Consider the following 24834-nt stretch of genomic DNA (forward strand, 5'->3'; position numbering starts at 1 on the left):
TTAAAAATTGTACTGGAGTTTGTTTAAAAGTTTGGTACTGGAGTTTTTGGTCCTGGCCAATGTTCTCAAACTGTTGTATTCTCGCAATACCTCTTCAAAAAACCTGCCAGTTTGTTTTACAACTGAAACAGAAGTGAACAAAAATAATTTTTCAGACAATGGCTCGTGCTCTTAATGGCTTCAACACTATGTATTTTCGTATTATTTTTGTAATTCTGAGTCTTGTCTGTTTCGTTGTTCTATTTTTGTTGGAAGACAATTTAGTCAAAAGAGTGGGGTCTTAACATTATGTGCGAACGCACCCCAAGTCGGATCCGAATGGTTATCTTGCAAGATTCTGCCAGAATCTGGCAGAATCTTGCAAGACGATACATCGTCTTGCAAGAATTTCTGCCAGAATCTTGCCACATCTTGCAAGATAACCATTTTTTGCAAGAATCTTGCAAGATAGCCAATCGTTTTGCCAGAATCTTGCAAGATAGCCATTCGTTTTGCCAGAATCTTACAAGATAACCGTTCGTTTTGCAAGAAACTTACAAGATAACCGTTCGTTTTGCAAGAATCTTGCAAGATAACCATTCGTTTTGCAAGATCTTGCAAGATAACCATTTTTTGCAAGATTCTTGCAAGATCTTGCAAGATAACCATTTGGTCTCGGCTGGGGACATTACCGAGCATCCTGGTTACTAAAAAGAGTTTCATTGTTCAGTATCAAAATTTCAATTGAAGTATTGTAACGAAAACAGATATAGCATTTTTAAACAATTATTTGGAAGAGTCTCATAAATAATGTCCTAAATGGATATACACATGAAACGAATACTTTCTTAAACGAATACTGAATTTTCATGGAATCGACCTCAAATGTGAGCTATTAGTTGCGAAAGTGTCATAAAGCAGCAAAAATTGATAACAAATAAGTCAACAAGAATTTCAAGAGTGTAAATTCGTTTTTTCTCATATATTTGAGGAAGCAAAATTGCCAACAAGAAACACTTCAGTATATCTCAACTATTTTCGATATTTAGAAAGCCTGCTGTGAACTTACGAAATGAAATTATCGTCAAATATCACTTTTTGACTTTTTCTTCTTTTCTTATAATATAGGAATCAAAAGAAAAGTGTGAAAAGAAAAGACTCTGTGAAGTGAAGTGTTACATGTTTCACTATGCGCTCTCTCAACTATGGTGTTTTTGTTGTTTGTTGTGAGTATTGATTATTGACATCTATTTGAAGGAGTGAATTTTATTTTTTGACTGCTGATTAATAATTTATTTTGCAGCATGTCATAACGGGAGCCTGGCAGGATGAAGAAAACTTGCTACTGTCAGCGCGCTTTTACGCTTTTTACTTACACGTCTTTCGATTAGCGCAACATCATTGGAGAAATATTTGTTAATCTGGTATCCTGTATCAACTTCTTCATTAAAATACAAATTGTACTTCCTCTCACACACCAGTAGTTGTATTAATTCCATCAGAAAAAGGGGAAAAGAAGTTTCAATCACAAAGAAAGGTAGGATATAAAAAATTCCATAGTTCAATATAATCCATAAGGAAACTTTATTTGTTTGCATAGAAACTGGGAAACTTTTAGATAATTTATGAGTTTTTGTGTCTTTAAATTCATTCACGGACGTTTGTTTTAAAAAGCGCATTAATTAATGATGAAATTATAGCGTCCATTTTCATTGTAGGTCCATTATAAACAATGAGCTATAATTGGTACAGGGAATTTTGATTATTTTTGATTTCGCTATAGATTTATTTGGAAAAGCTGGAGTAAATATTTAATATCAATACTGTTTTTCTGAGGAGGGAATAAATAAATTTTTCACATACGGTGTTGGTAATTACTGAACAAATTAATATTTCCTCACAGGGCAAGATTCAGTGCCATAACTAATCTAGATCACGTGGTGATTACTTCCAAATTATTCCCCTCTATCTAAATTCATACATATTGGTGATAAATAGCAGCTATATAGACAAAACAAGAGTAAATAAATTTACGCTCTGAGAACAGGTATGTGAATTACATCTCTTTTGTTTTCTTCTAATCTTTGAAAACAATTTGTTTGTTTTTGAAGCCCTATTAATCTACATGGTTTAACATCTCAAGCATCTACTGGTATCAAGTTTTAGTGTAATTTACTTTAGAACTTCAACTTTTATATTTTAATATATTGTAAAAGAGGTACTCTGCGATGAGATACTTTGTGAGTCAAATTGAGATTTTTCAAAATAAACAGAAGAAATTGTCAGTTTTCGTTCGTAAAAACCGATCAAAGCTCTTAATTTTTTGTGTCGGCGGTTTTTGTTGATTTTGAACACTAGAAACGTCGGCTTTTGTCGAATTTCAAACGCAAGCTCCGTGGGTTTTCGCCGGTTTCAATCGCAAGAAGCGCCTGTTTTTGTCGGTTTTAAAAGTAAGAACAGCCGGTTGTTGTCTTTTTTATACGTAAGAAGCGTCGGTTTGTGTCGATTTAAATCTAAAAACCGTCGAAATAGTCGTTAATAAATCTCAGAACCGTCGAAAATGTTTCTGTAATTAAAAAAGGTCGACTATTCCCACAAAAATGCCGAACTATTTGCATGTTTTTGGATTTTTATTGATTGCGTCATCCTTCTATTTCCGCATCCAGGCTGGGAACTGGCAGGGTTGAGTTAGAAAAAAAATCAATGAAAAATCGTTCGATACAAAATGTTTTTACATGCTAAACCTTTGTTAAAAGTACATCTAATCTAAATGTCTCATTATTTACATTGGTTTGAATCTTTTGTACTCTCCTCAGTGTAAATAAAGACCCTAATTTTGATTTGACTGCCAATGATTTTGATTCAATTTTCGACCAAAAAACTGCAAATTTAAAGAATTAGTTTTTGTTATTATGTTCAGATGAATCTTTTCTCGGGGCATTACTGATTTTTGTTTAAATTTCATTTCAATTTGATAATAAGGGAGGTGGATATCCGGCGAAAATTTGAATACGCAATCGCAAATTTTATTGCCATAAAGCAAAACTCCTAAACTAAAGTTTGTTGAAATTTTGCTAATACCAATTTAAACACTTTTCAGATTTTATAAACGCTTCATACAATCCACTGGACGATATAAAACTGCCAAAGGTCCCTTACAGTCCTATTTACTTGAAAAAAAAAAGGTTAACAGTACAATGTTTTGTATCTTTTACTCTATTCATTGTTATCACGCCAACTATTTTGGTTATACCAGGGAAAGTTAAAAGGGGGATTATTTTTGTCAATTTTTTTTTCAATATCTTTAGGGTAATTAGCTTTGGAAGAACGGGTTCTATAACACACGGGAAATCAGGGGAGTTGGAGTTCAATTAGATCGTAAAAATAACGAAAATTTGAAAACTTTAATCTCTTTTTGATATTTAAGCTTTTTTTCTACAACAACGATTGTAATAGTCACTTGACTACATTATTTCGCCAAGTAGATATTGTTGTAACTATTATAAGAGTTTCATTGAGTAATTTCCTATTTTCTAAAAAAACTTTCGTTCACAATTTTTCCCTAATGTTTACAAAAGTTTCTTTGCCTAATCGAGTTTTTGCGTAAGAGCCAAACATTTTCCCGCAAAATTTTCCATCAGAGGGACAGGCATAAAAGTGAGAAAGTAAATTTTGCAGCTTTAGATGGTGATAATATTTATTGTTGCAGTTTTGAGAATGAACAAAGCAGAAAAAATTGGTTTGCCTCACAGATAGAAAAATCGCTAGACGAGTCTCGCAGGGAATCTTGCAAGAGCTTTAATTTTCTCACATGCTGTCTTAACCCTGTTGTGAAAAACTGCTCAAAATGCTTAAAAAAAGGCTCAAAATTGCGCTGACTGAGTTTCTTATTGTAGTCATGAGAAAGTAAGTGAGCATGCCATACCTAAGCTTTTTGCAAAATAATAATAGACATTTTTGAAAAAATAACGGAGAAAAGAGAAGTCTCCCTCTTCTTTCTTCACTTTTTTCGTCATTTTCAAGAATTAAAAAAAATTATTTTCTCTTTTTGAGACTCAGGTGATTCTCAGGTAAGCACAAATGAAGTTAGGGTGCAGGTCATCGGGGTGTTATCAGATCCTGCAGAATGGAAGCACAACTGGCTATAAGTCTGAGACGCGCGAAAAAACCCAGGCCAGGCGCAAATACCTTCTTGAAGTTACTTAAATTGAGGAATCAACCGTTGTTTAATTCAGAACATGTTGCGAGATTAGCATCATCTTGCAATATCATGAAAATGAGATCAGTTTACAAGATCTTGCAAAGTAATATCAGCTGGAACAATCTGGCTAAATTAACAACAGCTTGCATAATCTATGGCGATAAACGCCTGATCTTAACTGGAGTTTTGTTAACTAATGGATCAACCGTTTTCTTCGTTTTCATTTAAAATAGCAAAAAAATGCTACGATAAAAAAATTCCTAAGTATAAACACCAGTAATAAATCTTTGAATTAGAATTCAAAATTTTTTAATTTTAAGTTCCGCATTTAAAAAGAACATTGTTACAAAGACTTTCTCATTTGCCGAATTCCGGGAAAATTTTGCCAGTGTGAATTCCGGGAACATGAGGCGAGAATTGTAGTACATTCTTGCGGAAGCGGTGGCTTTTCAACACAAAGCGCCAGCATATCGTAGGTAAAAATCAAAAAGAACCAATGATTTCTTTATTTATAAAATGCACTGTTTACTGAGCTGTAAAACTTTTGTTTTTCACTGCAATCACTGAATGACCTACAAACTCAGCTAATTCTATTACCAATTTTTAAATAGAATTGAACTTCTATTGCTGTTGAGCTTAACAACTCAGAAATCAAATTGAATAGCGCTTCAAGGTCATTTCAAGCCTTAAAGCTAGAATAGTGTGACAAGCGAAATTTAATGCTACATTCTATCGAAGCCAAACGGATTTAGTCATTTTGTTCAACATTTATATTTAGCAACTTTTATTAGTACACAATCGTCATCCATGAAGTAAAACTCAAACTCGAACTACCTCAACCACCAGCAAAACAATACTACGACTTAACAGTATTGCATCAGATTCTTTGCGATTGGATTGCGAATCAACCTGTTATTGATACAGAATATTCGACAAAACCTCTACATGGTTAAGAAATTTCCCATGACATCAAATTTACACTGAAAAAGTGACGTTACGGAAAATTGTCCACATTCTGTCGACATCATTATCTACAACCAATCAACATTTGAATTTGACTTGTAAATCCACGTGACTAGCAGCATAAAAAGAGCTTGAAAAACTACCAAAAATCAGAATAAATCTGCAATTTTGGTTATATTAACTTGACATACAGTGCGTATTGAAGCACATTTTTTTGAGCGGTAAATTACTTGTTATCGTGTCTTGTTTCTGTAGATCATATTAGTGATTGTACAGTTTTAACTTTACTTTGACATGTGAAAAGAGAATTAACTTTTATATTCTCAAAACCTTCTTTCTGAGGAACGAAGTTCCTAAGTAAGAGAAACTTTGTGCAAAGCATAAAGTCAGTTTCTCTTTCTGACTTTAACGAAGCCTACTCCAGTTCAACATCGGTGTTACTGAAACCAATAGAGAGACTTGCAAATTCTGAATTTTGAAAAAATATTATTATTATCAGATTTGCAACTGGTAAGATATCCTGTTTTACAACTGCTTACTGCAGCAGCTTTAAACTTTAAATAGTTATAGCCAAGTTATAGTGCTACAATTTGTAGGAACGGGAATTTCTAAATTCGGTTTATAACTTGAGTTACTAACCAAGAACTCAACAAAAATTGATTGTTTCAATTTGAATTATTTTGTTATTCTGAGAGAAACAAGTTTGTCATACAGCAAAGCTGAGCGATTAGTTATCAGGAGTAATTGAGCAACAAGTAATGCAACGGTATTCTACAGAACAGTGGATAATACAGTTCACAGAAGTTAACTGCAAAAACACTATATCCGGACAGATTTGAAACCGCTGAAACGAACTGGGCGGTGTAAAGTTTTCCTTGACTTTGATAGGAGAGCAGCCGTTACATTTGGTTTTGGTCCGCCGACCCAGACAGTGGAAGGCAAACTGCTGCCCAATCTGATGAAGAGAGTGCCGAAGGCACCCCTCAAAGAGAATCAAACAAATCAACACCAACAGGCCAGCGAGGCGAACAGAAGAGTGCAATTCAATAAAGAAATTGAAGTGCGAACCCTGCTCAAAGGAAACCAACAAAGCAAAAGCGAACAGCAACCAGGCAAGTCAAGCACAACCAGCAGAGAGGAGCTTCAATCAACAGCTTACAGATACGATAAGAAGCTTCAAGAGTTAGTGGAAGAAGTTAACACTAAAAGAAGGCTTGGCTACAAAACAATTGAAGACTCAGATCGACCCAACAAACTAAAGGTCCTCTACCAACAGACTGTTCACCTTCTAGAGGAAGAAATACCCAAGCTACTGCAGCGTCGAAACAACTTGTGCCCTATCAAGCTAATTTCGTTGAAGAGCATCTGAAAGAAGCAAGGAAGCGCAAAGCAAGTTTGGACTATCATTGGCTTTCATATATAAGCAAAGGCATGCAACCAGCAATGAATGCAGAGCAAAGCAACGCAATCCAAGCAGTGAACGACAACGAGAGCAATAACAACTACCCAACGGACAGCCCAGCTGCTCTAACAGTGCAAAATGGAGCAACAGCAAGTGGCCAAGAGACGGAGAATGTTTCGGAAACATCTTCAGCAAAGCAAAGGCGAGAGGAAAGGATGAAGAAATTCGATATCGAATTCGAAACCAAGATGCGACTCGAACAAGCACGGTTTGAGCGGAGGAAGCTAGAGCTGGAAATGCAAATAAAAGAACTGGAAACCAAGCACCAATTACTGGAGGAAGAGCGTGAGCTAGAGCGCAAAGGGAAGAGAACAGCATCAGAGAACGATGATGCTCGTTCCCAATCAACTGGTGCTCGAGACAAATCACCCTTCAACTGGACCCCCAAGAAGAGAGATGTCTCTGACTGGGCCAGCAGAATCGACAACCTTCTAACACCAGATCGATCAACAGCTCACTTCGTAGTAAACCCTGAAGTGAACACGCAAAGTCATTTCTCACGATATCGCAGTTCACGAGACCGATCCTCAAGTGTTGAAGACCGGGACGTTCCCCCAGAGCTGGTCTGCTACCATACAACATTGGGTACGCAGGTAGCAGTAGCCTACCAAAGCTCAAATTGAACAACTTCGATGGGAACCCCCTCGAATGACCGGAGTGGTCTAGTATGTTCATTGCTACAGTGGATCAACGACCAATACCAGACTCAGAGAAGATGAGCCATCTGAAGACTCTACTGACAGGCAAGGCAAGTTCAGCAATCTCTGGAATGGGCTATTTTGGACAGTTCTATGGTGCTGCATGGAGTATTCTGGAGAGGAAATTTGGGAGGCCTCATTTGATCATTGATGCACAACTGGAGAGCCTTCGCAAAGCAAGTCAGGTGAAACCACACGACCCCACAGGTCTGATCAGTTTCTCAAATATTGTTTCGAACTTTGTGAATGTGCTCAAAGAGTACAAGCAGATTGGTGATCTGCAATCAAGCTCGACATTGTATTTGGCAGTAGATAAACTACCCCAAGTTCTCAAAGAGAAGTGGTGGTTCTATGTTGATGATAAAGATGAAGATTGGCCTGATCTGATTATGTTTGAAAAATGGCTATCAAGGATAGCATTCGTGCACGAAGGGTTTTCAGCTTTCAAGGGAGAGCGAAGAGAAGAAGACCGAAGAAGCACAAATAGAGACAAACGGTTCTCGAAAACGTCGAAATTCAGTGCAAGTTCCAACGTGAAAGAAACGAAGCAAACGGAAAGTGGTCACTGTCCGCTAGCTGATGGCACTCAAAAAATATGGAACTGTCCACTATTCAGGAAGATGAGTGTGAATGATCGGTAAGCAGCAGTGAGAAAGCAACGCTTATGTTGCGGATGTCTAGGCAAAGGACATGCAATCAAAGATCGTAAAGTCAATGCGTGCGGCATCAATGGATGCATCAAGAAGCACTACCGATTGCTACACTCAGAAAACTAAATGGACGAGGGCAATCATGCAGTCAACGTAAGCGCAGCAACAATCAACCAGAGTAACGAAGTTACTGGCTTTCTTCAGATAGTTCCTGTCTCAATACAGAGCGGTGGCAACAGGCTGAACACATACGCTTTCCTCGATAGTGGATCAACGGTTTCATTCATCGAACAAAAGTGTGCAAGAGAAGTTACGGGCCCAAGGCACCGGTGTGACGCTCAACATAGCTGGCATACACGGAACGAAGGATCTGAAGACAAAGGGTTCCTCTCAAAATAAAGGGACTACATTCAAAGATGCATTCAATCGAAGCGTTTGCACACCCGTCAATCTCCTTGGGAAACACAAACTACAACTACAACAAGCTGAAGCAAAGCTTCAACCACTTGAGTGTTTTACCAAACAAAAGCTTCAACTTGATGGAAGTTGGCATCATCCTTGGTCAAGATGCTTATGAGCTACAACGCCCACTGGACTACAAGATAGGAACCCGCAGTGAACCTTTCGCCGTTCTAACAGAGCTAGGATGGGTAGTCATTGGACCCATGACGGGCAAAAGAAGACAAAATGTTAAAATGTTTGTCATTTCGCCTTCACAGATGATGTGAAAGTGGCTGAGTATATTCAAACCTGGTGGGACATAGAAACCTATGCTTCCAAAATCAACGTCGTCAGTCAGTCAAAGAAGGAACTGCAGGCACAGAAGACGCTAGAGAGTACGACGAAGTTTACAGGCGAGCGGTACGAAGTGGGAATGCTGTGGAGTGAACCAGAGCCAAACCTACCGAACAACTACAGCTCAGCCCTGGGTCAGCTTTACTCACTGGAGCGAAGATTCCAAAGGGACCCAAACCTGAAGAGTTTGTACCAACAGTCAATAGATACAGATGTAGAAAAGGGATTCGTAAAGATATTGGACGAGTCCGAAGTGAAAAGCACCTTCGGGAAAGAATGGTATTTGCCCCACCATCCAGTGCTAAACCCGAACAAGCCTGGCAAAGTAAGACGTGTTTGCAATGCTGCATCAAAGTACAAAGACATATGCCTAAATGATAAGCTACTAGCAGGACTTGATCTGCTACATGGCTTGATTGGAACAATATTCAGATTCCGCGAAGGACCAATAGCCCTGACAGCTGACATCGAATCGATGTTTCTACAAGTGCAAGTTCCCGAACAGGATAGAAGTTGCTTGAGGTTCTTATGGCGTCCCAGAACAAACGAACTTGTTCAGATATACGAATATCAGCGTCACGTTTTTGGAGCTAAAAGTTCTCCAACTTGCGCAAACTATGCTCTCAAGCGAGTGGGACTGGACAACGAAAAAGAGTATCCAATTGCAGCAAACGCAATACAAAACAACTTCTACATGGACGATTTCATCAAATCAGTAGAAACCCCGGAAGAAGCAATTGAAGTTTTCAACCAACTACAAACTCTTCTCTCACAACATGGATTTGAACTGAAGAAGTGGATAAGCAACAATGATGCAGTTATCGAAGCAATCCCAGAAGAATTGAAGTCAATCAGCAACACGAATCAAGTCGAAGTGGAACCCAGTACGGAGGGATCTTCAGTGCTAGGAATACAATGGACCGTTACTGATGGCAGCCTTCAAGTGTGTAGAGGTACTTCTAAGGAAGTGGAAATCCCTCTATAACCCAGAGGAAGATTCTATCACTGGTATCTTCAGTATTCGACCCGATCGGATTGTTTGCTCCGTTCAGTGTTCACATGAGACGACTTTTGAAAGGTATCTGGACAAAGAATGGACAACATTGGGACAACAAAGTGGAGCCTAGTGAAGAAGAAGAATTCCTGAGATGGAAAGAACAACTTCCAATAGTGGCTGAAACAAGCATCGATAGAAGGTACTTCAACAGAGAGAGGGAAAAAACTGAGCTTCATGTGTTTGCTGACGCATCTGAAGACACGATGTTTGCAGTGGCCTATCTACGTTCACAACCAAAAGAATACTCAGTTGACTTAGCATTTGTCATTGGCAAATGCAGAGTGGCACCGATGAGGCATCTTTCATACCACGATTGGAGTTGGAAGCGGCAGTCATGGCAGTGAGGTTGAAGGAACAGATAGTCAAGGAACATGAAATGAAAATAAATAATTGCAGTTTTTGGTCAGACTCAACTACGGTACTGCAGTGGATACACAGTTCCCATCGTAAAGAACAAGTTTTTGTGGCCAATCGGGTAGCTGAGATACTAGATACAACTGATGTTTCACAGTGGAAACATGTGAGCGGTATCAACAACCCAGCGGACATTGGTACCAGAGCAATCAACATTGAAGAACTCAAGAAAAGTGAGTGGCTAACTGGGCCGGCCTGGTTAAAACGACCAGAAAGTGAATGGCTGGAGCAGGTGAACCTAATCTTTGCATCAGATGAAGAGAATATACTCTCATCAGTCTTCATGATACAGGCGAAAAAGAGAACGATTCAAGAAAAGAAAGCTGTTATTCAGTGGGAACGATTCAGTAATTTTAACAGACTAGTAAATACAGTGGCATACGTACAGCGAGCATTGAACAAACACAAACCAGCAACACTTGTAGTCAGCATTGAAGAAAGAGAAAAAGCAAAAGCAACAATCTTTAAGTTACTACAGCAAGAACAGTTTGGTGAAGAGATGAAATCTTTCAAAGCTGAAAGGGAAATCCCAAAATGCAGCAAAATCCTACAATTCTCACCCTTCCTAGACGAAGAAGGACTTATTCGAGCCAAAGGCAGAATAGGCAAAAGTCAGTTGGACTTCAATGCAAAGCATCCAATACTGTTACATTGTAAACATCGTGCGGTTGAATTATTCTTGCGAAATGAGCACAAGGACAATCAACACGAGGGTACTGAGCATGTAAGAAACCTTGTTCAGCAGAAGATGTGGATCCTAGGCGTACGGAACGCCTTAAGATCAATCAAAAACAAGTGCGTTACCTGCAGAAAGGGTGCACAAACGATAGCACCAGTCATGGCAGATCTACCCGAAGAGCGGTTAGATGCTTCAACAGCCTTACGATTGGGCGCAGAAACGAAAAACGATGGTGCTCTCTTTACTTGTCTAACTATGAGAGCGGTGCATATAGAAGTTGTACCCAAGTTGGACACAGATAGTTGTCTCAATGCAATAATGAGATTTATTGCTCGAAGAGGCAAACCGAATACGATCATCAGCGACAACGGGACAAACTTCGTAGGAGCTGAAAGAGAGTTTTCGGAGTAGGTTGCGGCATGGAACAAAGAAGGGATCGAAGAAAATCTAATTCAACGAGGGATCAGATGGAAGTTCAACCCACCCGCAGCACCTCACTTTGGAGGAGTATGGGAGCGGTTGGTAAGAAGTTGCAAAAAAGCAATGTATGCAGTATTGGGGAACAGAACAGTCACCGAGGACGTTCTTTCAACAACGATGTGCATCGTTGAGCAGACTTTGAATGCGAGACCTTTGACTCCAGTCAGTTCGGATGTAAATGACTTAGAAGAATTGACCCCCAATCATTTCTTGCTTGGCAACAAGAACGTTTGCTTACCCTACCTACCATGCGCGGAGGAAATATGTTGATCATCGAAAACTCTTTCGACAAACTCAAGCATATGCAAATCTCATATGGGACAGATTTAGTAAAGAATATCTTCAAACTCTGAATAATCGGCAAAAATGGCGATCTACGGCGAACGAAACCCTTAAAGAAGGCGATCTCGTTTGGCTGATCGAAGACAGCGATAAGCGTAGATATTACAATCTAGATCGAGTTGCGGAGACCATCGATGGGTCTGACGGTGTGATTCGATCAGCTATAGTTCGAACGAACGACGGAGTGTACAAGAGACCAGTAGTGAAGCTCGCCCCAGTACTACCTGGAAAAGATGTTTTCGCGATGGAAATCAGGGCCGGCGATATTGCGGCTGAGCTTAACAACTCAGAAATCAAATTGAATAGCGCTTCAAGGTCATTTCAAGCCTTAAAGCTAGAATAGTATGACAAGCGAAATTTAATGCTACATTCTATCGAAGCCAAACGGATTTAGTCATTTTGTTCAACATTTATATTTAGCAACTTTTATTTGTACACAATCGTCATCCATGAAGTAAAATTCAAACTCTAATTACCTCAACCACCAGCAAAACAATACTACGACTTAACAGTATTGCATCAGATTCTTTGCGATTGGATTGCGAATCAACCTGTTATTGATACAGAATATTCGACAAAACTTCTACATGGTTAAGAAATTTCCCATGACATCAAATTTACACTGAAAAAGTGACGTTACGGAAAATTGTCCACATTCTGTCGACATCATTATCTACAACCAATCAACATTTGAATTTGACTTGTAAATCCACGTGACTAGCAGCATAAAAAGAGCTTGAAAAACTACCAAAAATCAGAAGAAATCTGCAATTTTGGTTATATTAAACTGACATACAGTGCGTATTGAAGCACACTTTTTTGAGCGGTAAATTACTTGTTATCGTGTCTTGTTTCTGTAGATCATATTAGTGATTGTACAGTTTTAACTTTACTTTGACTTGTGAAAAGAGAATTAACTTTGATATTCTCAAAACTTTCTTTCTGAGGAACGAAGTTCCTAAGTAAGAGAAACTTTGTGCGAAGCATAAAGTCAGTTTCTCTTACTGGCTTTAACGAAGCCTACTCTAGTTCAACATTGGTGTTATTGAAACCAATAGAGATCCTTACTAATTCTGAATTTTGAAAAAATATTATTCTTATCAGATTTGCAACTGGTAAGATATCCTGTTTTACAACTGCTTACTGCAGCAGCTTTAAACTTTACATAGTTATAGCCAAGTTATAGGGCTACAATTTGTAGGAACGGGAATTCCTAAATTCGGTTTATAACTTGAGTTATTAACCAAGAACTCAACAAAAATTGATTGTTTCAATTTCAATTATTTTGTTATTCTGAGAGAAACAAGTTTGTCATACAGCAAAGCTGAGCGATTAGTTATCAGGAGTAATTGAGCAACAAGTAATGCAACGGTATTCTACAGTATAGAGGATAATACAGTTCACAAAAGTTAACTGCAAAAACACAATATCCGGACAGATTTGAAACCGCTGAAACGAACTGGGCGGTGTAAAGTTTTCCTTGACTTTGATAGGAGAGCAGCCGTTACAACTTCTTAGCTTAAAATTAAACTCAAAATCGCATAGACGAATGTCCAATTTTTCACTGTTTCCATCATTTCTAAATCGACCACACGAACTCAGATAAGGTTTATGCAATGTTGTTCTGAAATAGTGGCTGTGAACAATTTTTTGAGAGTTACATTGAATTGTTTTTTCCTCTTTTCATCACCTTTACACATTTCGTAAATTTCTTTAATAATTTCCCCTCAGATCTTTTGTTGTGATCTTTTTTATAAGGTCAGGAAAGTTTACGGCATTTTTTAAAGTTTTTGGTGCTTTTACCAATTATTAACTATATTCTTTTGTCGAATTGACAGTACCCGGGTTGAAGTTTCTTTTATTTCATACAAGGATCATATATGATTTCATACTGTCCATACTTGATTTCTTAGTACGAGCCTTGTATGAAACCAAAGAAATCATATATGATCCTTGTATGATTACCATGAAATCATACATGATCCTAGTGCAAATACCAAGAATCATACATCTATTTTTGAAAATATTTAACCATTTATGTTTTTTTTGTTTTTATTCGGTAGGGCGTCACATATATGATACCCCGGCATCACATTGAGATCCGCCAAAAGACCCTAACGTACAATATCAATTGCAAGTTGGGAACAAGTAAACAATTACACAATTTATGTACAACCATTCGTTAAAAAGAAGTTTAATACATATTAAGAAAGAGTTTCAGTTTAAAAAAGAAGTATTGAAGCAGAAAGTTCTCGTTAAAACTGAGTTTCTGTTCCTGTTGTATTAAAGACTTCTTTTGCGTCCGGCGCACTCAGCCATTTCAAGCACCATGGAGGGCTTCTACTGGCTGAACTTGGAATTTCAAAAAGATAATGGATCGGATTCATGGCTAGCCTCGTAGGGATGGTGTGATCGGCAACTTTCATTATCACAAGGTAAGTATCAAGTACTGTTAATTAATTAAAACAAAAAAAAAATAAATTTTCAGGATATTAAATGTTTGATGACGTTGGTGGGACTCGAACCTCATTGTGTGGATGTCAGAATTTTAACCGTTATTAGTGCATTGCACTAAGTTTTGTTCTGTTTTTGGAGGTGTTTGGCATCATAGTTTCATTGTTCTCAGTTTGGAATTGTCTGAAAAGTTGAGACGGATGAAATTGGCTCATCCTGAGTCTCGAACCCACGCTCGCATTGTTAATATTGAGTTAGCTGTCCGCGCTAAGTTCCATGTTTGATGGCCCATAGTTTCAATACTCTTTCAATCGCAATACGAATTAACTTCCAACCAATTAAAGCAGATAGGTAGTATAAAACAAATGATCTTAATTCGTATAATATAATAGTCGTCAGTCTGAGGAGAACAAATGCAAAAATTTTCTGTTCGAAAAGAAAGGACTGAAAAAGTTAAAATTAATTTTGTTTTAATTTCATAAGGGAAAGTGAATAAAAAAAATCAAAACTGACGAAAAACAAGAAGTGCTTGATTAAAAGTGCTACGCTGACCTAACCATAAAACCACTGAAACCAAACCGCGCGCAGCACAAAGCTAGATGATGAAGTGTTTCTCTTGTTTAATTTAATTCAGTGGAGTATGAAATAGATGGTAAAAAGACTGAAATAAAGATTTCAAAAGGAAACGAAGCTTGTTTAAATTGATAATTGCCGTAATTAGCTTTTGTTTTGGTGTTTTTGGTGATCTGTTTAGCCCCGAATTTACTAAGCAAGCGGCTGGCTGAATAGAATGAAAAGAATGAAGTGGATTAAGATTAAGTTGTGTCTGGCCCCGAATTGACTAAGCGAGCGGCTGGCCATACACTCATAATATTTCTGATCGGATAAAAGGACGCCTATGTGCAAAATAAAAAGTAAGAGAAGGAAATAAAAGGAAGGTGACACTTCTCGGATTCGAACTCTTATCGGTTCGATTTGTTAGTTACGTGTATACGTGATTCTCCGCTGCGCCAATCGGCTTGGCTTCAACAATTATACTAAATCATTTTGAGTTGGCTGTAGGTAGTAAACGCTTTGACTGATATATGAAAAAAAGAAAAACAAAATCGCATAGTGATAAATAAACAAAGTTGGAGTCGAACCGTAGCTGTAGGTATAGAGATCTTCGTGTTCGTTGCTCCTCACAACTGCGCTACTGGCTAATAATTTGTCTTATTTCGTTTGCTAGTCATTAAAATCGTGTGATGTTTTTCGCTGAGATTTCAATATAAAGTTGCACTTCCTTGTTATCCCGTTTTTGTCTTCGTCTTCCTATTTATTCAATTCCTAAGTTTTCCACTGATGTCAGTCCGGCTGCCGATTTTTCTTGGAAAACAATTTAAGGCCTTGAAATTGGGGATGCACTGGGGCTCGATCCTCATTCTGTCATTCATCAGTGTTTTGAGCTGCTACCTACGCCGGATGGCTAGTGTGCACCAGTTTGTCATTTCTTTTTTTTCTTTTTGTTTAGTATTGAAGGTGGTCGAGAGTACTTTTGCAATTATTAAGCGGGCACTGCCTTTTTTTGTGAATTAGTTCCACTACAGACTGTATGTTATGTTTAATTGCCCGACTAATATACCCGTTTGCTAGTTTAATCTGAACTTCTCTAATTGTTTGCATGTTTGCGTCTTCATGAAGTTTTTGGACCTTGTAAAATCTAGGTTTTCGTAGGCAGATCCTCAAGGCTCTATTCTGGACACATTGTATTTTATTAATGAGTGCTTGGGATTGGTCAATCCAACAGGCATTTGAGTACAAAAAAAGAGGCCGGATCCAAGATTTGTATACCAATAAAAGACTCTCTTCGTTGATGTTTAGATTGCTAAGTCTCCACAGTTGAAATAACCTGCTGTTTGCTCTCTTTATTAGGCTTTGGCAGTGATCGTTCCATCTGAGATGAGGAGTGAGAGTAATACCCAGAAATTTTAGCGTTTGTGTTTTTCCGACGGGTACGCCTTTTATTTTTAAATTGAGCTCAGACTTTTTCTTAGATGGGTTTTTAAAAATCATGTACTGAGTTTTGTTAGGATTTATTTTAATTTTCAAGTGGTCACACCAGTCTATAAGGCTATTTAGTGATGATTGCAGATTGTTTTGAATTAGTTGTGTTGAGCGAGATCTGTAGTACAGGGCAAAATCGTCAGCGAACTGTGAAATCTGTGCTTTCATTTTTGGCAATCGGCTAACGTATATAAGGAAGAGAATGGGAGCAATTACACTGCCTTGGGGCACACCGGCTGTCGGGCAGAAACTGGCGCTAACACTAGTATTTATCTTTATGTAAACGTTCCTTTGTGACAAGAATGAATTTATCCACTTAATGATTGGGATCTTCAGCTCAATTGAATTCAATTTGTGGATCAACCCTAGACGCCATACGGCATCAAATGCTTTTTCAACATCCAAGGAAACTAAACCAACCATTTCAGACCATTGGAAAGCTTCACTAACGTGCTGAGTGAGTTTGATAAGATTGTCTGTGCTACAGCGATGTTTCCTGTAAGCGCTCTGAGTTTCGCCAAATACATTTAGACTTTCGCAATGTTCTAAGACAATGTTTTTCACAACAGTTTCGCAAACTTTGGCCAGGCAATTTGTAAGACTAATAGGTTGATAGTTTTCAGCCTTTGATCTGTTTTTATCTTGCTTTGGTATCATTGTTATCTGTGATTCTTTCCAATTTACTGGAACATACGAGTTGTTAATTGAACTAGAAATGAGGAGGCAGGCTAGGGCTTTTATACTCCGTGGTAACTCACTGAGCACTTTGTAGCTGATTTTATCTGGTCCGGGACATGACTTTCTCGATACTCCCAATATTTCATCGAATTCTTTTGTTTTAATCACAATACAAAGTTGCTCGGTGTCGACGTTTGTACTTAGAAATGCTTTGGTTTCTTTTTCGATTTCCTCGTGGTGTTCGGCAATTTCTGTTGGTACTGCTGTGTGGTCTTTCATTGTGTCTTTTAGGAGTTGTTTGAAAAGCTCGCTTTTCTCATGATCTGTGACTGCCTTCGACTCTTTATATGTTAAATCGGGATAGTCGCGAGTTTTTTGTTTTGACTCGTGGTCATTTGTTAGTTCTTTTATTGCTCTCCAAAAACCTTTGCTGCCCTTGTCTCTTGCACGTGCCAGAATTTTAGCTCTTTTTTGTTCTTCTGATTGCCTGATTGATCGTTTGATTTCTTTCTGCAGATAATTTATCTCGGTTTTTAGAGACCTAAATTCATCGTTAACTGCACCTTTGAGTTCTCTTCGCTTTTTCCTTTTCAGTTTTATCAATTTTTGTGTCTCAATACTGTAAGGAAGCTTGTTTTTGTTGACATAGGAGTCTTCCAACGATTTGTGTATTATTTCAACCAGATTGCTGCTAAACTTATTTAGTTCATCCTTTCCCGGATACTGCGCAGGCCAAAGGTCCGATGATCTATACGATTTTCTAGCGTTTTCTCTGAATTGTCTGAAGTCAATTTCCGATTTCAATTCAAATTTTTTGCTTATATTGAGGTTAAATGTTGTGATTGTGGTTCTATGGTCACTTCCCAGATCCTCTGAGACTTCGAAATTACTAAAATTCCTAAAAACTGTACTATCGCAAAAGTGTAAATCGAGCATGTTTTTACTTTTTCCGTCGAACGACTGATATGTGTGGTGACCGCTGTTTAGGAGTTTAAAATGACCGTTGTCTATTAGATTCAGGAGTTTCTCACCGTTTTCAGAATCATACGAGCAGTTTAATTCTTGGTGGGGAGAGTTGAAGTCACCACAAACAAAAACATTTGTCATACTTTCTGAGAATACTTTTTCTAGTGAGAGTGGTTTTCCAGGTGAATTGTAAACAGATATTATCCAAAAGTCTCCAAAATACGGTAGCGTGATGCATAATTTTAGTATTTCCAGTGTTTTTCCGCTGCAATCGTTCTCTTTTTCAGCTGGTTCTGTTCGGTTTATGACGATGTTGTTCTTTATTAAAATAAGAGAGCCATGATGACTGTTGGTATAAGTTTCTGTTGCAACAACATAATTACGAAGATGGTTGGTTTTCTGCCATTTTTTCACTTCATTCACGCAAATTATGTCTATGTCATTTTCGGCTAGGAATAAAATGAGATCGTTTATTTTGTTGTTTAGACCTCGACAGTTCCATTGCAAAATTTTGAGCTTATCCATTTTGGTTAAAGTTTTGGCTGTTTGATGTGTTGTTAGGCGGCATTGAATTAACAGGGATTGCATTTGCACTCTTAATGCTCTCATGTATTTTTTGACCATCAATTTTTTCATTGAAGATGCGTGAGGCGCTGTTAGAGACAATGTTTATTATATCACTATAGGACATGGTATTTAGAACTGTTCGTATTTTGCTCAAGACTTCGGCTACAAGAACAGCTATTTTTTCAGTTTGTGGCGGCATTTCAACGTTGGTTTGCGGTTTCAAGTTTTTCGATGCAGTAGAGTATTTATTCTCATTTATCTTTCTTGAAGCCTCAGCTAGCTTCTGCTGATAGGCCGGACAACCGCGATAAACTGTCGCATGAGCACCGCCACAGTTAGAACACTTAGCGTTTTCTTTTTGAACAGTACATTCTTTAACACTGTGCTCCTGCGAGCAGCGAAGACATCGAGTAGCATTACTGCATTCTTTTGCCGAGTGACCAAATTGTTGGCATTTGAAACATTGCATTACATGGGGTGGTTCACGGCTTGCTTCACATCGGTATAGCTGCCAACCTATTTTGACACCATGTTTCTGAGCTGCACTAACATGGTTATTGGAATCAGTTATGACTCGAATTAATTTTGTTGGTTGGCCAGTTGCTCGGCTTGTTATTCGTGTAACTTTGCTGACATTCATTGCGTTGTTGTTTAGGAGCTCAGCTTTTATCTCATCTTCACTAATGCTGTGATGCACATTTACAATCACGAAGCTTGGTTTGGTTTTTGGCTTGGGAAGTGTGTTTCTGGCATTCACAGCAGCATTAGGAAAGGCTTGAGTTAGGTTTACGGTCAGCATTAGACATTCTCTAGAAGCGAGGTCCTCAGGTTGAATAAAAAAATCGGTATTGTTCTTCAGCTCTCTTATGTGCTTTATTTTGACCACTGGAAAGCTTGATCTGATTGCTCTCGCAAACTGTATTTGTGATGGCCTTGGATCAATAGAAACAACAATTGGTCTAACGTTGGTGATTGGAATTTGTGCCTGTTTTCTGAACCTTTTTCTTTTACTTCGCACTTCATTAAAATCGCTTCCATCTTGTGTTGTTTCGTCGGCTGTCATTCTGGCTTCAGACAGAAGCCTTTCAATTTGGCTCATTTTAAAACTCAGCCTCAAAGAGGCTCTGACTTCTCGAAAAGTTCTCTAGTAAGATTTTGAAGATGAGGGATAAAACTTAGCAAAAAGTAAAGACTTTTGAGCTTAAGACTTTTGAAGTTGAGAATGAAACTGGAAGATAAAGCAAAATAAAAGTCGGGATTTAAGAGGAAAAGTCAGGATTTTAAATCTTAAGCAAGTTAAAAATCTCTTTTAGTGGAAAAGCAACTTTAAGTGAAAAATCTCTTTTTATAAAAGACTCACTCCCAAAGGACTTTCCTGCACAAAGTGGAGTACTTGCTTGTGGCTTTCCTATCACACTTTGAGGTACTGATCCGAAAGTGACATTAATAGCTTTTCAATCATCATGGACAATTAGGCTAATAAGTTTATCACAACAATTAGGCTATATATTGCAATATCAATTGCAAGTTGGGAACAAGTAAAAGAGTAAGTCCAAACAAATAACAAAATTTTTGACATACCCTGAAGCCAGTTTATACATATAAATGCTTATTTATAAAAAAAAGTAATCAAGAATAAATGCATATCACGTCATATTCGTTTTCTGAATACGTTTAAACCACAAAGTTATTCTTTCAGCGCACACAAAGAATCAAACGTGGATTGCAAATGCGATATAATAATTTAATAAGTCCTCTGACTATATTATACGAAAATTTGTGAAACCAGTCAATGTATTATGTGTCATATATGACCTTGTATGAAATCCAAGAAATTTTTTCAACTTCAATAGAAAATCAAAATTATACAGTTTTTAGTCTCTGAATTTTTTTTGTATGATCCTTGTATGAATTCTAGGAAATCATATATGGTCCTTGTATGACTACCAAGAATTCATACAAATCATATATGACCTAGTATGATTACTAAGAATCATATATGACCTAGTACGAAATCAAAGAAAGTTGTATGATTGTTGACCCGGGTAAGCACAATCTTTTTGCAAACTTTATTTTACAATTTTTAGCATTATTTATTGCTGACTACCTGCACTATTTAAACTTTTTTCATTTTCCATCACTATTAATAATTTCCCCCCTTACATGACACTTCGAAATGACTCATGCAGCCTGAAAGCGATGTCGCTGGAGCTTTCTCTTTATGGGTGATATGTTCTCGTATAGCATATTTGTTCCAACAATGCGCCAGAAAACAATTTATAATTTTTTCTGAGTATTCATTTTTGAGAACGAATAGTTTTTCTTCGAAACAGTTCAGCCAAACTGCTATCTTTTGAGAATGAAAATTTAAAGGAAAAATTGATTCTGTCAATCACCCAACAGCGAGTTCCCCTTTTTCCAGCTTTCGTGGGAGAGAAAAAAATGCTGCTTTCGTCGCGGTTTTGATTCAGGTACAGTTAGTAAATAGTATCGAAACTAGATATAGAGTAGATATCCATTAAGAAACTTAAACATTAAAATTACAGTTTCATAAAATTTAAGTACCATACGATTTCATAGTACCATTTCAATTTTACGCTTTTTAAGTCAGACTAATTTCTTCGAGGCAAATATTGTTTAACGTCATGAAAGTGTTTTAATTGCTTATTAAGAATTATTTCCATTTTTTACTCCCGAGGAAAAACTAGTGTTTATTACATTTTAAAAGGTTCAGTAATCGCGTCATTTTAGAACATTAGATTGCCTAGTGTATTTGTATAGTAGCACTGCTTCTTAAACTGATCTGTTATAAGTTTCCTGTTTCAGCATAAGCCAGGTAATGTTTTGGTTTTCAAATAGTTTCCTTATAATTTTTTCAGGCTTCCTCTTTGTAAAAAATTGAAAAAAATTATGAAATGCAAATTAGTGTTTCTTTTCGATATTTTGACTATATAAAATTTCGCAGGTCCGCGAAAATTGAGGAGCCCAATAAAAGTCTTTTGCTTCTCTTCAGCTACAAATAAGCAAATTCTCTGAAAAACTTTTCATTACAAGTCAACGCCTCTACCAAATAAAGTCGACCGTTTGGTCTATTTTATCTCTCCAACTCCTCAAAACGTATTATATATAAAAGGTACGATTATACTAAATGGTTTATACGATTGAACAAAAGATCATAGTAAATAGTACTATAATAAAACATTATAACTGGTATTACACATTACAAAGACTTTGTACTAAAATTCAGAAATTAGCGAAATTTCAATTAAAATTTATTGCTAGCGCACTGGTTTATAGCGTGCTAATTTCTGCCTTCCCCATAACACTGAGAGAAAAATTTAACGATTTGGACTTAAAGTCAAGAGTTCCTTAGCCCCGATGAAAACAAGGGAGCTCGGTAATGTGCGTTACCACGTTCAACCAAGTTTTTGACTTAATTGTCCACCAAATGAGGAAGAGATAGAATACTTTCAAAAGATCATTTATTGTTCAAAAATAATTGGTGTATCCATTTAAAAACAAAATCACGTTAAGCTCTAAAAACTACAAAAAGAATACAATAAAGCATTAGAAGGCCGATGACACCTGCGATTAAGGAGAGTAGGAGACGTGCAAACAACAAATAAATTATAAAAGAAGCATTACTGTCGACCAAAGCACAATGTCTATCTAGTCTTCTTTGAAAAAACTAAATGAGAAAGTAAAAATAACATCAGTTAACAAACAAACTAGCTTTTCACCTGAAAAGATATGAAGCCTCTCCTTATTGAGAATCCTTAAAAAGTAGACACAAAATACTTTTTGAAAAAAAAACATTGAATTCAAGAACATCAAAGCAATTATGTATCAAATGAAGTCAATCAATGGCTTCATTAATTCCTTCTTACAAAACAATTGAGACGTCTTCTTATCCATAATTTCGTACGACTACAGAAACAACAAATGAAGGCAAATATCGACTTTAAATTTTAATTTTGAGAGGAAGCGGTGTCGATACCTATGAGATAAAAACTTATTCTCTGAAAATATTGGAAGAAAACTTGCGCCATTACAACGCCACAAGTGCCAAAAGCGTTCATTAATGTGCTATTAATTAAATGATAAAGACAAGACAGCAAAAACAAACATTAACAAAAAGAAACTATTAAAAAAAATAACCAAAAAAAAGCTTGTAATATCAGCGCCATAAATCCATTAATTAAATAATCAAACAGCAATCAAGATCACCTGACAACTCATTTAAAAATTAACACGACCTCACTCTTTGCTGCGACCTCACTCTATGCTGCAATTGAAAGTGGCATATATGAAATAAATTTAATGTTTTTTGAAAAAAAAAGACTTTTTTGAAAAGCAGGAGACATAACAACTGTAGGCTTGCAACTAACAAACGGTAATCAGTTTAAGTTGTTAGTGCTTATTAAAAATGTACAAGTAAAGCCAATTGTACTTTTCATTAGTGAAACTAAGTCACAAGACTACACATCACTAAATATTGAATACAGGCAGAACTCAAATTGTCACAAAAAAATTGTTCAAATGGTTTTGAAGTAAGAAAAAACCCTATGCTTTTCTGAAAATATTATTCTGGTTCTATGCCCGTTTTTTGCGCGGAAAATTAATTGGTCGATAATTGAGGTTTGATTGGAAGTCGTTCTGGTCTCTAAGTTACATAAAAAAGGCAAAATTGTATCACGAAAATAAATAATGCACCCCATTGCAATCCGAAAAATTTTTGAACTATGAAATTCAACACCTGTATCAAAACTGGTCTTATTTTTGATTCTTCGCCATTAAAACCAAATTATGTGCCATTTGTTATGGAAACAGTTGATTTGAACAAAAAGTCATTTTGTCAAAAATGTTTGATGAATAATGGATTCTTATCGTTTAATTTTTCCAAAAAAACTATGAATCAACTGAAAGCATTAGATAGTTTTTCTTTATAGCCCCAGATATCAAATTAGACTAGTGATTGTTTAAACTTAGTCATATGACTCTAGAAACAAAATCAAACGCTGGCAAGTCTCAAAATCTCAACAAAAGTTTGCGAAAACAATTTGTCGGAGCCATAAAAATTATCAAGGGTACTAAAAAAAAACAATATTTTTGTCTCAATGAACCTTTCTTGAACATAAGGGGACTTTTTGATATGAAACTCTAAAAGAAAAAGGGCTTTCTTTGAATTGGGATAACAAAAATACAAAAAACTGTTTCGAAAATAAGGTATTGCCCGATAAAGTCCGAACAGTTTTCATTCAAAAAATCAACGATGATTACCAAACTGGCCTTTAATCGCTGCAGGTCTGTTACCAAAGTGTTTTTTCAAAGTATTAGATAATTGTTTTTGGGAACACAAAAATTGCAATATATCAAAAGACTATGATTTTATAAATGTTGGTTTACATTATCGAAAAACCGCAAAAACGTTATTTCCAGAATTTTTAGGAGCCCATATCCAAGTAAAAGCAGAGTGTGTCAACGGTTTTTTGTCATGAAAGGTCTGTTATGCAATGTACCCTACAAATTTCTCCTAAAGAATGCTACTTGACTGTCATTTACTAGGATTTCTCGAATCTATTCTATCACCTCAAAGCCTATTTGCCAAACAATTTTCATGCCCCTAGATCACGTGCTGTTTTTTCAATAGTAAACCGGTATATTTCCAAACACAATTTGTAACACCGTTTGTTGTTTTTTGGTGTCCGGAAAAAGCAATTGTTTGATCCGTGTTTGAAAACGACCAAAAAGCACGTCAATTACCGGATTAATTGTAATTAATATACGATTTGTCTCTGGGTGAAATTTGGTTTGGTTGATATCCTGTTTGAACTTGGAATTACAATAGACAAGGTGGCTCGGTAATGTGTGCTTGCACACGATGTTCCAATACCGCTCAACCACGTTTTCGACTTAATTTTTTGTTAACGAAAAAGAGATAGAAAATTTTTATTTATAGAAAATAATTATTTTCTGTTCGAAAATAAATGGTGTATCCATTTGAAATCCGCTTTAAGCTCAAACTATAGAACAAATTGAATAATGCCTCTTTTGTGAGGCGATGATACCTGCCATTAGAAGACTACGAGACAAAACAAACAACATTAATGTGAATTATGAACTGTCATTAATATGTAACATTAGTGCGATAATCAGATAGGACAGCAAAAAGAAACTCAGAAACTGGTAAACAGGTCCAAATATTCTTAGATCTTGTAGTATATAAGCCAAAAAACCATTATTTAAAGGATAGAATAGCAATAAAGACTATATTTTAACTCACTTGAGAAAAGTGTGACCTCTCTCTCTCTCTCTCTCTCTCTCTCTCTCTCTCTTTACTGAGACTACCTATTTTACAATAGAAAAAAGATATAGGGAAACAAATCTTAAAAACAGTTAATTTTTT

The 24834-nt window shown here is 36.7% G+C and overlaps 2 protein-coding genes across 7 annotated transcripts in view; one reads left to right on the forward strand and one right to left on the reverse strand.

The window, feature by feature from the left end:
* The window catches only part of LOC142339438 (store-operated calcium entry regulator STIMATE-like), a 432078-nt gene that overhangs the window by 245266 nt on the left and 161978 nt on the right, over positions 1 to 24834 (reverse strand). The window lies entirely within an intron of this gene.
* The window catches only part of LOC142340061 (uncharacterized), a 90103-nt gene that overhangs the window by 10913 nt on the left and 54356 nt on the right, over positions 1 to 24834 (forward strand). For 2 of the 6 annotated variants that reach the window (XM_075390464.1, XM_075390465.1), the window contains exon 1: positions 1128 to 1205. The exons of 1 other annotated variant lie outside the window; for it this stretch is intronic. In XM_075390464.1, the coding sequence (XP_075246579.1) occupies positions 1159 to 1205 (47 nt within the window). In that variant the 5' untranslated portion in view covers positions 1128 to 1158. Of the gene's footprint in view, positions 1 to 1127; positions 1206 to 1235; positions 1517 to 1670; positions 2027 to 24834 lie in introns of those variants that run through there. 3 more of the 6 variants (XM_075390466.1, XM_075390467.1, XM_075390468.1) reach the window with 3 other exon arrangements.

The sequence above is a fragment of the Convolutriloba macropyga genome, chromosome 5 (assembly GCF_964194025.1).
Source record: "Convolutriloba macropyga chromosome 5, txConMacr16.3, whole genome shotgun sequence".
In the NCBI taxonomy this organism is placed as follows: Eukaryota; Metazoa; Xenacoelomorpha; order Acoela; family Convolutidae; genus Convolutriloba; species Convolutriloba macropyga.